The sequence below is a fragment of the Mustela nigripes genome, chromosome 14, assembly GCF_022355385.1.
Source record: "Mustela nigripes isolate SB6536 chromosome 14, MUSNIG.SB6536, whole genome shotgun sequence".
In the NCBI taxonomy this organism is placed as follows: Eukaryota; Metazoa; Chordata; class Mammalia; order Carnivora; family Mustelidae; genus Mustela; species Mustela nigripes.
This window is the reverse complement of record NC_081570.1, coordinates 10,432,905-10,445,772: the sequence shown is the minus strand read 5'-3', so window position 1 is coordinate 10,445,772 and position 12,868 is coordinate 10,432,905. Positions and strand designations below refer to the sequence as shown.

Sequence of the window (12,868 nt, the reverse complement as noted above, 5' to 3'; positions counted from 1 at the left end):
GAGCCCCCCGGACGCATGCTGGGGCCAGGATGGGAACCCCACCTCCCGTTGGGGGCAGAGCTGATCTGAGCACCAGGCAGCTCTGGTGCAAGGAGGGGCTCCACAGCAGGACCAGGGAAGGCAAACCTCTGCCAGGGCGGGCCAGCAGCTCACTTCTCCTCTGTCCATCCCTCCGTGGGGGAGGCTTTCCTGCGCCTGGAGATAAAAGGCTGACTGAATTGACGGAATGGCTGCAGTCATACCAGCAAGCAAGTGCTAGGCTGTGTCGGAGGCTACCGGTGGTCGCTTAGTGTCCCCCTGCTAAGGCCTCTATGATGTTCCCTGCCCAAGCCCATCCCCTCACTGCCCAGATGGTGGTCAGGGTGCTATGGACTCCCTAGGTTTGAAGTCCAGCTCTACTGTTTACTAGCTTCTTGACCCTGGATATTTATTTACCTGAGTTTTCTCACCAAAAATACAGGTTGTTGGAGGGTTAACAGAGTTAATGCATGTAAAGGGCACAGCGCAGACTGCGGCCCATGGTGAGTGCTTAATAAATGTTAGATATTATTATTGTTATTACATTATTAGGTTACATCTGTAGGAGCCTGCCAGCATGGGTGGGAGAGCACGCAGAAGGGCCAGTGAGTACAGCCGTGCAGGTTGTGCACTGTACAACACAGGGCACCATTTACACACTACTGCCTTCATAGTAGTGTAGGAGACAACCTGTGGGGCTATACACTGGCCCTAGATGCCCTGGGCATCCCTACTTCAATTTCTAATAGGTACCACTTAGAATTGGACCGTCTGGGGCAAGGTCTCAAAGAAGATAAAGGAGGTAGTATAATTTCTGAGTAGAGCTACTAAGATTTCAATAGGTATGGCCCAGTCCCTGCAAAGGTTACAGGACTATAGGAGCAACATTTAGGATCTTGGCCAAGTCACTCTGCTCTGAGCCAGTGCTCCCCATCTGTCCAGGGGACTAGGGTGGGGTGGTTGGGCTGGTTATAGGTTGGCAAATGGGCTTTCTCATTGTATACCAACTCTGACTGATTAGCAGTGGCTGTCTGAGGCTTTGTAAAGTGAAGACATCAGAGACTACTTTGGGCTGGGTGGGAAGGACTCTTCGATCGATTGGTGATGTCTGCAGGAGGCCCGGGAGAGGGGAGCAGTGGTACGTTGTGCTTGGGCCACTTGCCCGCCTCAGATGGTTCTCAATGCTGGCTATACCTTGGAGTCACCAGAAAAGCTTTACCACTGCTCTGATTCAGGGCTATAGCCTGGCCTTGGTAACTGTTTTCAAAAGCTCTGCAGGTGATTCTACCGCATGGCTGGGTTGAGAACTGTGGGTAGATGTCCCTATTTTTCCTTGCCGTCCTGAGGTCTACAACTTCTTGGCATGGTCAACAGATCACAGAGCTTTCTTTCAGCAGAAATGATAGGGGTGGGACTGGGGGTTAAAAGGCCAGTTTTCCATCAGTTTTATCGCTGGACAGGGTTTGTCTTTAAGTTGGGAGGCAGAGGTGGAGGGCACTGGCCATGATCATAGATCGGGATATGCAGGGTGACCTTTTCTTGGGCCACACTGTGGAGTTTCACTGGGGGGAGGCCCAGGCTTTGCACCCCGGGGGATCTCACGGGGCTCAAAAAAGCCTGTGGAAAGCCCTGTGGCTCCCCTGATTTCTTTCTTAAGCTCCTCTCTGTCCCCAGGGAATGTGGGATATTGGGAGGATGCAGAGGCCCAGTGAGATCTGCAGGAAGTAACATGCCCCAAACTCACAGGTGCACATTCTGGGCCTTTGGAAGGAGTGCCGGGGGATGGGAGGAGAGGGAAGCAGATGAAAGCTGACCGGGGCCGTTGAGCTGGACAATGCAGGGTCAGGGAGCCAGGCCTGGAGATGGTGCATTAGGACCACAGGCAGCCCTGGATGCGGACAGCTCCTTCAAATTACATTCGGGGCGGTCAAGATGAGAAGTTTCTGGGGGGGAGCACCCCAGCCTTAGCCCCACCATGGGCCCAGAATTCAGCCAGCTTTCTCAGCCCCTCCGGACCCAGCCCTGGAATTCCAAGGAGCAGGTCATGCATGGGTTTTGCCTCCCGCCCGGAGCAAGATAGAAGCAGTCAAATAACATAGAATTCAATAATATTTTAAAATAAGCTTTATTTAGATTTTTTTTTATATTTTATATTTGCATCCATGCCTTCGAGAAACCTTTCCCATGGGAAAAGTTATTTTCATCTAATTTACCCATAACTCATTCGCTATTTGACGTAGTTCTCTTAAATAAATCATCCTTAGTAACTCTTAGATTTATCTCCTAATTTACAAAAACTGAAATGAAAAGGAACTACTAAATCATTACCAGGAGTGGTTGCAATCTTATTTTCTCATAAGTAAAGGGCAAACAATAAAAATCAACCGAAAGGAAAAAAAAAATTCATGGGGGAGAAAAGTATTTTCTAAAATCTCTCTCCGTAGAGAAAGATGCCAGCCCGGCCGCTCTCCCTCCCTGCCAGGCTTGCAGGAACAGCTTAGCCAAAGGAGGCCAGAAAGGTCCTTATTAGGCAGGGTACCCTGCCTGTTCCTGCCCAATCCCCCCCACTCCCCACCAAGTCAGAAGAAAAGGGAGCAGCCTACTGGTGGTTTTTTTGTTTGTTTTAGAGACTTTGGACAAAATATCCTATCCTTCTGATAGAGACTCTCCAGTACTTTCAAATCTTGTAAGAGCTGAAAATGTTACCGTTAGCAGAAAAGCGCAACTACGGTGGTGCAGAGGATGGGTGAACTGAGCTGTGTTAGTAGTTAAGGTGGAGTTGGAGGGGGGTCGGATTTACAGGTCAAAAGAAAAGGGAAAGCTAGTCTTAGGCCTTAGGAGGCTCTGGCTTAGAAGCTCATGTGTTCTCCACCACTCTGCATTACAGTGCCCATGGTTCCTTTGCTGGTGAAGCCTCATTGGGGCCAAACTGATCCCCAAATAGGCAGAGAGATGTTCCTGCCAGCCTTTCACTCCTAGAGTTAGCAGGCTTAGGCTATTTCGACAAGGTGAGGAACAGGGCCCGAGGGATTCCAGGAGATTCTGTTAAGTGTGGCTGTAGGAACCAAGCAGAATGGGGAGGGCAGAGAGGCTCTGGTGCTGGACACTGTGTCCCCAACAGCCCTCCCCGCCCTCCCTTGAGATGGGCACCTCCCCCAGTGACCCCTGCCTGGCCGACATGCAGAATAAGGGAGGATGAGGAAGACACGGCTGCAGGAAGAACCTATGCCTCTCCAGGACCCTAGTGGCACCGCTCAGGCCAAGGGTCCCTGTGGCCATACCCTGTGGTCATGTGATTGGCTGTCTCACTCTGTGCTGAACCTCTCTCAAAAGACAGACCCAAGAGAAAGTGACCATTACAGTAGGTCCTCCTCTCACTGAGGTCAGTGTTCCTCATTTCAGATAAATAAGCAGATATATAAAGGCCTGAAGAGGAGCTGTGGGGAGGGGAGAAGAGAAAGGTGGAGTGCACTTTCATGCAGGGGTGAGAGAATGGGGGAGAGAGAGAGAAGAAAAAACGGAAAAAAGCAAGCTTTGAAATCCAATGGTCCCTGGGTTCTGGCCACCCTAAAGTCTACCTTGCACAGTTTGGCAGCAGCATGATAATAGAACAGACAAGTCAACAGAAACACCCGCCTCCCGCCCACCCCATGGAAAAATATACATTCCAATATTTATGTAATAATTTAGATAGAATAAGTCTTCTGCGTTTGTGCAAATAAATTAAACGGAACAATTTTCTTTTCTTTTCTTTTCTTTTTTCCATAAAGAAAGAAACGGCAACGCAATTTAAAAACTGGCAGGCCGTTAAAAAGAGCCCGTTTGACCTCTGGCACGCCGGGCCAAGGCAAGGCCCCCCCACCCCGCCCCAGCCAGGCTCGCGGGTCTTGGCGTCTTGGCGGGGAGCGGGCCTTACCCTGACCACGGGGGCAGCTGGCGCTTAAAGTGACTCGGGCGGGGGACAGGGTCTGGTCCCGTGCGTTCACACGGGAGGGAGGGGGGACACATCAAAAACAGACCACATCCTTGGGCAGACGGGCTCCAGAAGTAGCAGTTTGGACAAGGGACATTTACAAGCACGGAGTGCACAATAGTTTTGTTATTTACAAATACACAGCAGTCCTTCAAGTTTTCAAGTTTCATAAAAAGGAGGAGGGGAGGGCGAAGAGGGTGGTGGGGGGCAAAACCCAACGAACCGAACAAAAAGAAAAAAAAAAAAAACAAATCAAAACACGGAAAAGAAACAAAAACAGAAACAAACCCAGATTAACAACACAACTGTATCGCTCTGAGGACGACAGAGAGTTGACAGAGTCACACACGGTTGGAGTATGTACATCAATTACAGAGGCGGCGCCGCAGGGGGCGGGGCCCGCGCTCGGCCACGCCCAGCACCCACGTGCGCGGGAGCTCGCGCACGCGCGCGCGCGCACGCCCCGCCACGCACGCCCCGCCGCGTCCCCGCGCCCCTCCCCCCCACTCCGCGCTCGCACGCACGTCCACACGCAAAGACACGCCTGCGCGCGGCGGGCGAAGGGAGGCGGGTATCACCAGTCCGCGTCCTCCTCTATGTAATAATCAGGGGCGGTACCATCAAAGAGGCCGGGGTCGAGGGACTTCCGCTGCTTCCCTCTGGCGAAGACGCGCGAGATGGAGCCGAATCCCATCTTTTCTTTCTTCTTTTTCCGTTTTTGGTCTTCAAGATCCTCTAGTGACTGCGGAGTCGGACAGGGCGGTGGGGGCGGAGGGAGAAGAACAAAGCCACCTGAGCTGGGTGCAGGGGATGGGGGGACGGGGACGGTGGAGGGGCGGTGGAGGGGACAGCGACAGCCGATGGGGCCAGAGTCTGCCCCCCACCCCCACCCGTCGTTTGAGGAGGTGACACTTGGGCCCTTGTGGAAGCTCTCCGGGACAGCAGTGGGACCCACACAAGGCAGTCCTGAGAGTGTCGGCGGGGATGGACCAGGCAGTGCCTGGGCAGGAATCGCCAGCTGCTGCTGCTGCTGCACTACCACTGTCACTTAAATTCAGCTTGTCCACACCCCTGGGGTGCTTGCGAGGGCTCCCGGGAGTGCGTCTGCACACCTGGCTCTGGCCCAGTCCCCTGTCTTCAGGGACCCTGCAGCAAGGATACAAGTTAACTGTGGAAAACTCCCGGTGGGAAAAAGGGGACCCAGGGAAGCCCGGAAAATGAAGAACGAGAAATCTGAGCTTTGTGTGGGCCAAGAGCAAGGACCCCCTGAACCTTAAGGCCTTGGATAAGAGGCAGGACTGGCCACAGTGGGGAGTAGGGGATGCTGGGGCTTGGGTGCTAGTCCTAATTAGAACCCCTGGCCTCTCTGAGCCCGGTTTTCTAATCTGTGATGTGGAGACAACAGTGATGATGGGCATAGGCTCCTGTCTGGGTAACTGAGGGCCTGAGGCTGGGGTCTACCAGAGGGCTTTACAAACACAAAGACATAGGTGGACGTTACACTAATGGTTCCCAAAACGCATCAGAAGGACCTGAATTCCAGGCCCCATCCCATACCTGGTGGATCAGAATCAGGGTTAAAGGCCCAGGAATCTGCATTTGAAAAGTCTTTCCTGGTGGACCCTGATGCAGATGAGCAGTGCATAGACCAGCATCTGGGAACTCAAGGACTAGACTGCTGATCTGAGACCCCTTCTGCGACCCCTTTCCTCCCTGTGACCCCTCCCTGACAGGGTACTGAAATGTTAAAAATGAATAAAGAACAGTTTCCTACAGCAAGGGGCCCAAAGAGGCTATGGCCTGGTTCATCAGCCTTTGGCTGCCAGGAGAAGACACTCACCAGGAGAGCAGGATGGAAGATGTGTGATGTGTGATGTGTGATGCACTTAATGGGTCCACAGATTGGACCAGGGAAGGGCAAAGCAGGTACTGACTCTGGGTCAGGCCACCAAACCATGACTGACCAAGGCAGTGGCTTAACTCTTCTCTGCCTTGGGTGTCCCAGGTATGGAAGTGGCGAGACTGAGGGCCCATGGGAACAAGGGACAGGGGGACTCATGGTCATCACGGGGTAAAGAGAGGGCCCAAGTGGCCAGGGAAGGACACCTACCTGTACAATGGGGTTGTGCAGGTTCTTCTGTACTGGGCCGGGACTGTCGCCCTGTAGCCAAAAAAGAGGGGGGAAATGAAACAGCAGGGACACACAACACATGGGAGCAGAGGTGGCCCATGGAGAGTGGGGTCTTCCATGGAAGGAAGCCATCTCTTAGGGACCACCCTACCTCTGCACAGGTGAACCCACCCCCACCCCTGAAGCAAACACTCCCAGATGGTTCAACAATGGCACCAATGGTTTGAGATGCTGCCTGGACCAGGGGTCCTAGGGTGCTCTCCTGCTTGCTCAGGCCTCTTGACCCCCAACACCCTCTGACCAACAAATCAGTCACTTGGAGGCTTCTAAGATCCTGTCCCAATTGGTCCATCAAGTTGGAACTGGAGATTGGTTATACCTGGTGTTGTTCATAAAGAAATACAATTTTAAAAGAAAAAGGCACAAAAATAAAGAATTTCAGGACAGGAAGACTCAGGAGACTAGGTAGCTTCTAATTTCCCCCACAAACAATTCAATGCATCTCTTATTTTGTGGAGAGGTAGGCAGGCCTCGTGAGCCTGATTTACAGATACAGAGGGTAATCCAACATGATGGACCTCATGGCAGAGCTATAACTCAAATCTGGGGCTGTTTCTTCCTGGTCCAGTTCTCCCTTCGGTGGGCATGCAATGGTGGGCGCGCAAAAGCCTTCGCTACATCCCAGAATCTGGCTGCACTGCCTGGTGGGGCAAACAGATCTTTGGGATCACAAGTCATTACAAGGGAGGCCCCTGCTGGTTGTTTCCAGAATTGCAGGCAAAAAAATCCATGAAAGAGCCAGATGTATGTCACTTGGGCCAAAGTTGTCTTCAAGTTCCCTACACTTAGTCCCGACCTCTACTCTAAATTAGTGGCCAAAGAGTAAGAGGGAGAGGTCCTTAGTCCAGGCTGGGCTGTTCCTGCTGTGCCAGGCCAAAGGCTTGAGAACAGAGGGTTACCTGGTGCTTTTTCCAGGCTCTTCTTGGCTTACCTGTGTGCCCATCTGTAGAAATGGGGATGAAGGTGGCTGAGGGAGGGCAGGGATGGAACAAATCGTTGTTGAGTCTTTAGTCCCATCCCAAGGTTTGCAAACAGAACCCATGTGGCACGCTAAGAGAGGTCTACTCTGGGTAGGGGCATCTCTGTCAAATTCATGGGGTAGAGAATGAGGCCAGTGTCCACTAGAACTAGAATGCCCGTCTGCAGACAACTGGCTTATGAAAGCACCCAGGTCCTGGCAGCAGGGCCCTGTGTAAGGTGATCCTGGAAATAAATAGGTTGGACCTGCAGCTGGTATGCGCCAAGGCCAAGTTGGGGAAAAGGCTAGGCCAAAGGTGATTCAAGAGGCACTGAGAGAACCCTTTCTGCAGAATGGACTTTCCAGTAGTATTCTGGCTCTCCGAGCCCCCTTGGGCCCACCATGAGAAATCAAAATATGGCCCCTGGGAAGGTCTCCTCTAGGGTGTACGTGGCTACTTTAGGTCTCTAGCCCATGCTAAGAATAAGGGCGCTGTTGGCTGTAGGTTCAGCTCAGCAGTGGTCCCTCCAAACCAGGGACGGCTGTCAGAAAGCCCTCTAGTAGTCTCCTCCCTCGTCCTAGTTCTGTCATTCAAGACAGCCTTTGTCACAGGGCTTCTGTCCTGAGCACGGGTGAAGAACAAATTGCTTTAAGGAAGTTGAAAAAGAATCCCAGCCTTGAGCAGGTTTCAGGCCCGGAGCGGCCTTCTCCACATCCCAACTGGGCGGGATAAGGCCCTGGGCCAGCGATCCCTGCTGCCCACGTCACCAGGTGAAGGCAGCTAATTTTAAGTTTGGTCTTGGCTATTTTTATTAGTAGTCTTTAGCTACTTTTCATGATTATTGTAGTTGGGAAAAAAGTTTCCCTTGTGATTATTCATATAGACAAAAGTTACTGATTATTATACATTGATTTTCAACCAGTACCATTCATGTACTTGGTCATTATTGGTTGTAATAGCTTTTCAGTTATTCTCTTGCGTTTCCAGGTAGGTGATCGTATCATCAGCACGTAGGAGTTATTTTTGCCTTTCTTTCCCACTATATTCACCTCATTTCTTTTTTATTATCATTTGTGCTGGTTAATAGAACATTAGCTGACTTTTTGAGAAGGCTTTCTCATGCACTCAAAGACCTATGGTGTCTCGGTCTCCGTGGCAGGGGAGCCCTCCATTATCAGCTGTGGGACAGAACAAAACCATACAAGAGCCTCCACAGCCCGCTCCCCAGTGCTTCATGCTGGAACCTCGACATGGTGTCTTCCTGTCCTCGGATGCGTGACCTGCCTTCAGCCCCTCACTCCTTGAAGCTCAACCATCTGCTCTGCCAGTCACTAAGAGTTAGGTGGCCAGGGATCTGCACCTCTTGGCAGCTGGCGCTCAGCATGCCATAAAAAAGTGTGATTTGCAAAACAAACAAACAAACAAACAAACAGAACAAATTCATGGGATACCACTCCAGAGGCAATATTTGCCCAAACTCCTAGAAAATAATAAAAAAAAAAAAATCTGGCTCATTCCTAGAAGGACTGAGAGCTGGCTCTATGGGGAAAGGAAATACTGGTAAGGCCCTGAGCTCTGGAAGGTCGCAGCTGGGAGGAGAAGCCCACGGTCCCAGACACAGGAACCCCGCCAGAGGTAGTCCTGGGCTGTGCAGACCCCGAGCCGACCCAGGCCTGCCTTGCTCTGGGTTTTTCTTGCCCTCCCGGACAAAAGGAGCAAACAGGCCTCATTTCTTTCTCTCCCCACATCCATCTCTTCTTGCAAAAGGAAAGAACAGAACAGGAAATGCCTTCGCCAGAGTGCTCCCTGGGTGGACGAGAGGAAAGAGTCTTCACCCCTCCACCCCGCCCCTGCGGCTTCTGGGCAGGGCCCCCGGCCCCGGCCCCACTGCTGCTGGCCTTACGTTGCAGAGGGAGTGTGTCCGGTGCCGAGGGGAGTTGATGTCGCTTGGCGTGGACGACCGGTCGCCTTCGGCGGCAGACGCGTCGGAGATGACAGAGGGCTGCCGGGAGTGGCAGGGGCTCACCCTGACCGCTGGAAAGCAGGGACAGCTGGTGAGTGAGGGGTGGAGAGAAGGTCCCGCCTGTGCTGCCCTGCTGTCACGCTACCCTACACCCCCATTTTCCAGACGAGAATACTGAGGCATAGAGAAGAGATGGCCTAACCCTCTGGCCCTCCGTTCCACAGACCCACAAGTCACCAGAGAGCAGCTGCTGGGAAAGGCTGCCCCAGCCTCTGGATCCAACTAGGCCCTCTCCTAACCACAGTGAAGGAGAAAAGGCAGGCGTCTCCAGGGACCTTGGTGACTGTCCTCACAAGGCTCCCACCACCTGGACATTCCCTAGACCCAGAACAATCCTAACCACTAGTCAACACCGACTGCCCCAGGGAGTCGCCTGGAGGCCACGGCCAGACCCCCACACCCACGCCCAGTCATCCCCAGGGCAGCCCTCCAAATCTGTCCACCTTTCTCCAAACACAACCCCAAAGTCTTTCCACTTCCAATCCCAAACACAAATCCAACCACTTCTCTCAACCCCAAACACAACCCCCAAATCTGTTCACTTGTCTCGAACCCCAACACCAACCTGAAACCTGTCCACTTCTCTCCAGCCTCACTGTCACTACCAAGCCAAGCCCTGCTGCCTCTCGCCTGAAGACCTCGCGGCCGCCCAGCGGCCTCCCTGACCCCACTCCTCACACCGCAGCAAAGCCAGGCATTTGTGTTAAAACCCCCAAGGCCCGAACGGGCTCTGCCCACCCTCCGGACCTCGGCTCGGGGTCACACCGACATTCTGACAGTGCCCGACACGGGCCTTCTCCCTCCTGCCTCGGCCTTGGCTGGTCCCGCTGCCCGGGGTGTATTCTCCTCATCGGGGTCTCAGCCTGTCCCGAGAGAGGCCTCCCCCAGTTACCAGCTCTCCCCACACATTTTCCCACCAAACAGTGTCTCCTATTGATTTGCCTCCTTGGGCTAACGACCATCTATCCCCTTCCGTCTGTCAGCTCAGTTATGCCCGTTTATCTGTCCTCATGCCTACAACATCCATTTCCACAAGGGCAGGCACGGTGGGTGTCTAATCCATGGTGACCCCCAGAGCTCACGGTGCCTGGCACGGAGCAGGCGCTCCATCCGTAATGGTGGAACAGACGGCTGAGCTCGGAAGGTACAGTCCCGGGGAGTCCCCCAGAGCCCCCCGGCAGACTGCTTTCCTGGCCACAGGCTCTGCCTGCAGGAAGCACTTTCTGCTCAGCGAGACTGCCTCGGGGCCTACTGTGTGCAGACAGCCCGTGAGCAGGTAGGGCTGTAGGAAATGGACGTGGGATTTAACATGGGGGTGCTGGGGGGGGGGTGATGGACAATGAATGGGCTTTGCAGTCAGGGACCTGGGTTCCCAGCTAGGTGATGGCAGCGCTGCGGGCTCCGAGGGCCAGCTGCCAATCCCCAACCTGCACATGTCACACGGAGGCAGCCCCCTCAACCCCCTGGTGTGCCATGGCCAGTGGGTTCAGACGCTGCTGGTGCCAGGAGCGAAGATGTGTGACCTCTGTGGCCACCCCCCACCCCATCCCATGATTGCCCACCTCCCTTAATCAAGGAGCTCTGCTGTCCCCCAGCCACAGGATCCCGAGGCCCAGGCTGGAGAACCTGCGGAACAGCTCCTGGACACAGCCATTGGTCCAGGGGTGGGCAAGGGACCCAGCCTAGCCAATCTGAGTCCTTTGGGATTTACTCTAAACACAGAGAAAGAGATCGTTTTTCTTCCTCCCAACTTTTGTGCTTGAAGACCTTACAAGCCCGAACTTGTTAGAGACTGTTTCGTGGCTTTGTGGAAAGAGACGGCCTCAAGAGGAAGCCAAAGGGAGGCAGATGGGGCTGAGACAGACAGGTGGACATGCCCCAGGGATGTCTGGCCCTTAAGATCCAGCTATGCCTGAAGTCCATCCCAGGACTTCTCAGTTACACAAGCCTGGGCCTCCGCCCCACAGCCCCCTAAGCAGCTACAGCAGGGAAGAGAGGGGCTGTTTCCCCCACCTGGGTGGTTGGCAACCTCCCTAGAAGCCCCCACTGTCAGGGCGGGGCCAGGACTCACCTTGCCGGTCTGCAGGGTGGGGAGGGTGTGAGTGGTAGAGAGTCTGCTGGCTCTGCCGGATGGCCGCGGTCAGCGGGAGGTCCGCCTGCACCACCCACTCCTGGTTGCCGTTGAGCACCGTCTCGCCCGGCATGGCCAGCGAATGCCGCTTGGGGACGTCCTTGGTCAGTGTGGCTAAGGACTGCTTGGCCTGGAGACAGAAAAAGGCAACGTGATCGAGAGGACCTCTTAGTCGGTTGCCCGGCCAGGACCCACCGTGGTGAGAGAGCCGCGAATCCGACCTTGATACCAGGCCATCTCGGGCTCTGCATTGCGTGCCCGTCAGAGTCAATTACCTGCTCACTTTGGGGTTCACTTTGGGGTCCCCCCTTAGTTCCTGCTAACACAAAGTGAGACCAGGATTATGAGAGAAATGGTGTCCAAGCACACACTTGTCACCCATTCCTTCTGGTTCTCCAAGGACCAGCTGGGATTTGAATGAGAGTCGAGAAAAAGTCACTGCCTTCCTGAGCCTCAGCTTCCTCACCTGTAAAATGAAAACCCCAGAGCAAGCAATCTTTAGGGCTCCCTCTAGCTTGGATACCCCGAGTCTATGAAATCACTCCCCTTCCATGGCAGGAGGAGGCTGAGTTGGAAGGTGGCAGCTCCATCCCCCAAGCCGGGTCATCACCTTCCTTCTAGTTTAGAAAACCACCATGTGCTCAGGGCAACAGCCCTGGGTCTCAGGTACGGAGTGGAAGATTATCTGTGCTCGACAGATGAGAAACTGGAAGCTTAGAAGTGACTCAAGAAAGCACTGCAAGCAGAACCTTCAAGTTGAGTCCTGAGCTGGGGAGTCTGGCCGTGACCCCGTGGTTTCTATGTCACCCACGCTCCTCTGGAGCCACAAAATCAGCAGCACAAGTAATGCAGACTCCGAGTCCATGAAGCAGAGGCTGGGGTATGCCTGGTCACCACGGAATCTGCAGGCCCTGGCTTGGAGCTGGAGATGTGCACTGATCAATAAAGATCCTTCGAATTAATGGAAGCAGGCTCTGCTAGGTCCAGGCTGATGGCTCAGGGGACCTGCTCTGTTAACTTACCCCCAAAGGAAGGGAATAAGCCTGCTGAAGGAAGGGGCTGGGCTGGGGCTGGCGCAGGGCTGCCACAGGCTTGTGGCAGCCCAGCCACACGAAAGACTCTGTTTCCTGGCCACCATGGCATCACATCACATGCATCCAGCCTCCTGGCCCTCTACCCAGGCATCACTCCATGCATGAAGCTGCCCTACTCCCTTGCTTCCTCCTGCCCAATCCATCTCGGCTGCCTGGAAGGCAGACTCACGGTTGAGAAATGAGGCCCACAAGTCACTCTGCCATCCAGCTAATGAGCCCTCAGCTCTGTCCTCCCGCACACGGAGGGACCTATGTGGGAAATAGGAAGTCCCGGAAAATTCATGGCGGGATCACTCTTCTGTCCCCGCCTGGCTTTCTTCTCCCAGGCGGGGCCTCAGCTCTGTCTGGACCTGAGAGAGGCGCCTTCTAACTCAGCAGACAGCTTGACGTCATTGCTGCTGGACAGCTGGGGGTCCCATACAGTGAGTCCTGCGGGATGGGGAGGGGGTGGGACTTCTGAGTTCTAAAGCACAGGGGCC

At 54.0% G+C, this 12,868-nt stretch overlaps 1 protein-coding gene across 5 annotated transcripts in view; it reads right to left on the bottom strand.

Annotated features, from left to right (window-relative positions):
• KAZN (kazrin, periplakin interacting protein) overlaps window positions 1-12,868 on the bottom strand; it is a 1,029,901-nt gene that overhangs the window by 34,592 nt on the left and 982,441 nt on the right. For 3 of the 5 annotated variants that reach the window (XM_059376185.1, XM_059376186.1, XM_059376187.1), the window contains 4 exons: window positions 11,236-11,425; window positions 9,045-9,175; window positions 6,102-6,152; window positions 4,610-4,733 (listed from right to left, as the gene is read on the bottom strand). In XM_059376185.1, the coding sequence (XP_059232168.1) occupies window positions 4,610-4,733; window positions 6,102-6,152; window positions 9,045-9,175; window positions 11,236-11,425 (496 nt within the window). Of the gene's footprint in view, window positions 1-2,124; window positions 4,734-6,101; window positions 6,153-9,044; window positions 9,176-11,235; window positions 11,426-12,868 lie in introns of those variants that run through there. The other 2 variants (XM_059376189.1, XM_059376188.1) reach the window with 2 other exon arrangements.